The sequence below is a fragment of the Octodon degus genome, unplaced genomic scaffold (assembly GCF_000260255.1).
Source record: "Octodon degus isolate 3935 unplaced genomic scaffold, OctDeg1.0 scaffold00026, whole genome shotgun sequence".
Lineage (NCBI taxonomy): Eukaryota > Metazoa > Chordata > Mammalia > Rodentia > Octodontidae > Octodon > Octodon degus.
Window position 1 is genome coordinate 14,073,031 of NW_004524602.1, and position 3,134 is coordinate 14,076,164.

The 3,134-nt window shown below is 40.1% G+C and overlaps 1 protein-coding gene across 1 annotated transcript in view; it reads left to right on the plus strand.

Annotated features, from left to right (window-relative positions):
• Vps13c (vacuolar protein sorting 13 homolog C) overlaps positions 1 to 3,134 on the plus strand; it is a 170,179-nt gene that overhangs the window by 72,158 nt on the left and 94,887 nt on the right. Inside the window, exon 27 of the mRNA XM_023712656.1 lies at positions 1,120 to 1,273. Within this exon, the coding sequence (XP_023568424.1) occupies positions 1,120 to 1,273 (154 nt within the window). The remainder of the gene's footprint in view (positions 1 to 1,119; positions 1,274 to 3,134) is intronic.

A 3,134-nucleotide genomic window follows, 5' to 3' on the forward strand; every position in this document is an offset into this window, starting at 1 on the left:
AGATATATAGTTGCATTCTCTTAATGAATAGAATGATTTGTTCTAATGGTGTTTGTAAATAGGATCACAAGTCCACTTCTTGTACAGCAATTAACCACTAAGAAGAATATATGCAGTGTATTATTTGTTGAAACTATACTTCTGATTGGATTTGAAACTGTCTCATTGCTATCTGTTTATCAATAAAACTTTGAAAAAAAAAAAGAAAATTAGCATTTAAAAAAACCGCCATGCTTTATTTTTTTATTGCCTAAGTATATTGGCTGTCATTTCCAGAATTAATTTAAATCATATAAAGAGCACTCTTGTCATAATTCTCTTTTTCTTGAGACAAGGTCTTGCTGCGTAGCCAAGGCTGGCTTCTAACTTGTGCAATTCTCTTGCGTCAGCCTCCTGAGTGCTGGGATCATAGGCATGCGGTACTATCCCCAGCCTTCTTGTTACAAACTTTGATTTGTCACCAGATGTGATTTTTATTTTGAGAAAATCATATTAGGGGAGACTTCATAAATATTAAATTTTTCTAAATTTTATTCTTTTCAAATTTTTTAATCTTTTATTTATTTGGTACATGGTCTTGCTATACCGCTTGGGCTCATAGTGTTCCTCTTCTCTCAGCCTCTCCAGTGCTGGGATCATAGGCACGCGCACCACACCCGGTTTTGCTGGCCAGCTCAGCATGGGTCCTGCACAGCATGCAGTACCAGGGATCGAACCTGGGTCCTTGCACTTTCCAGTCAGGCACTTTGACCGCTGAGCTATCTCCCCAGCCCCAATATTTCTAAATTTAAAAGTCAGTAAAAGATGCTAAATTTCACCCTACTCCTTTGTCCATGAACTTATGTTCTTTTTTTTCTTTTTGGTGGTACCAGGAATTGAACTCCCGACCTTGCACTTGCCCTGCAAGCACTTATTGCACTGAGCTATCTCTCCGGCCCATGAACTTATTGTGTTCTTGATACTGAGACTCTTTATACATTAAATAACTTACGGTACTAGGAGGATATGAACCAAGATTTGGCTGGGTCTCCACGGAGCTGTGTGTGAAGACTTTCTTTTATTTAAAGTATGGTTTAGACTTCTGATTGGGTTTTCATTTGGCTGTGCTAATTCTTTTAGGTAATTTTGGAGCTTACTAAACAACAGAAAGAAGAAGCAGCACTCCTGGTGTTCAGTGTCACTCAGCTAGGCACCGAGGCCACAGCAAGAACGTTCGACCTCACTGTGGTGTCTTACTTAAAGAAGATCAGTTTGGATTACCATGAAGTTCAAGGTAATGCTCCTAAAAGCAGAAACGATAAAAGCACCTTAGAGTATCTAGAACAGTTATTTCTGTGATATCTGTTATACATAATGGCAAGCATTGTTTAAAATACTTTATAAAGAATAATTCATTTAATTCTTATAACAATAAAGTGTAATTAGTTCTAGTTTTATGTAACTAAGGTATAGATTGCTTATAAAATTGGCCTGTGGTCAAACAACCAGGAATGAATTCTTAGAAGCCTGACCATGGGGCTGGAACTCTTGGCTACTCTGATTGTTTGCCTCAGCGTTTGTATAAATCTCCTTGACAAACGCAGACAGATGAAGAAGGGGCAGATGAAAATTAAGTAGCTTCCTTTCTATCCTGTCTTCATGAGCGGCAAGACTGGACACTGTCTCTGGTCCTGCAGAGACGTGGAAGGTCCTGTTTTTCTTTTTGAGACAGGGTCTTACTGTGTGGTCGGGCTAGGCTTGAACTCACTTATGTAGAGCCCAGGCTGGCTACACACTTAGGGTGATCCTCCTGCCTCAGCCTCTCGAGGGCCAGGAGGACAGGTATGTGCCGCCACAGCTGGCAGGTCCTGTTCTTTTTATGAAAGTGTTCACATGTCGTTGGAAGGCCAAGTTAAAAAATAAAAATAGGAAGCTAGAAAATTAATACTCTTAGAAGCTCTTATAGTTTATTCATTTCAGTATCCTGAGATCTGAGACATGAAGGAATGAATTAATGGACAGTGGTTAAAATTCTCTAATGTTCTAGTCAAATATAAAGGCCTATGTTTTATAATGTCAGAGTATTTGAAACTATAACAGTTCATAAAAGAAGTGTTTTGTACAGAAAGATGTTTACTATGTAGATGATAAGTTTTTTGAGCTATTTTGTCTCCAGTGAAGACTGACTGAGGTCAGGGACACATCTCGAGTGTGTCACTGCGAAGTGCAGTAGTGAGCTGGGCGGCCGGCGGCGGCTCCTCCGGCTATACGCTGCTGGAAGCTGCTCCTGGCCTCTTTGCGTGAGCGTGGAGTGCACGCTTGTGTTCACGCCCAAAAGGAAGCGTCGCTGCTCCCTTCTGTGAAAAGCCTTTGTGTGACAGTTGCCTCTCGGTCTACACAAAGTTCTTTATAATGTAAATAAATGAATTTTTCATAGAATTTAGAGTACAAAGGATCCGGTCTAATCCGCTTGCTACACTGTTAAGAAACAGATAGCTTTTGGGGAGGATAGAGGTTAACTGGAGTGGGCGTTGCCTGGTTCTGACTCCTGCAGTCTGTTCTCTGCCCTCTTGATGGACACACGGTCTTAAAGATCTCTAAGATGGCTTAGGGGACTGGCAAGGTAGCTCCGTGCCCTAACGCGCCTCCTTAGGCAAGCTTAGGCAGGTACAGGGGACTGTAGTTCAGTCCCCAGCACCACATGCTGCACCAGCCCCACCCCCAGGGCAAGCTGAGCTGGCAAAAAAGGGGAAGATGTTTAGATTGTTGTTGAACACAGATGTGAAATCAACTGAAAATAAATATGTTTTAAAGTAAGTTAGATGCCTAAGGTAAGAACTTAGATTGGCTTACTTATCTGTGGTGGGTTTAGTATTTAATAACCATGAAAATATGCACAAACATTCTTTGTTTTTTTTTCTTTCACAGTTTTATTGATAAACATAGCAATGAGATAGTTTCAAATCAAATCGAAAGTACAGTTTCAACAAATAATACACTGCATTTATTCTTCTTAGTGGTTAATTGCTGTACAAGATGCGAACTTGTGATCCTCTTTACAAACACCATTAGAACAAATCATTCTATTCATTAAGAGAATGCAACTATATATCTATCCCAACCACTTTGAATACACAGATACAAAATGGACATTC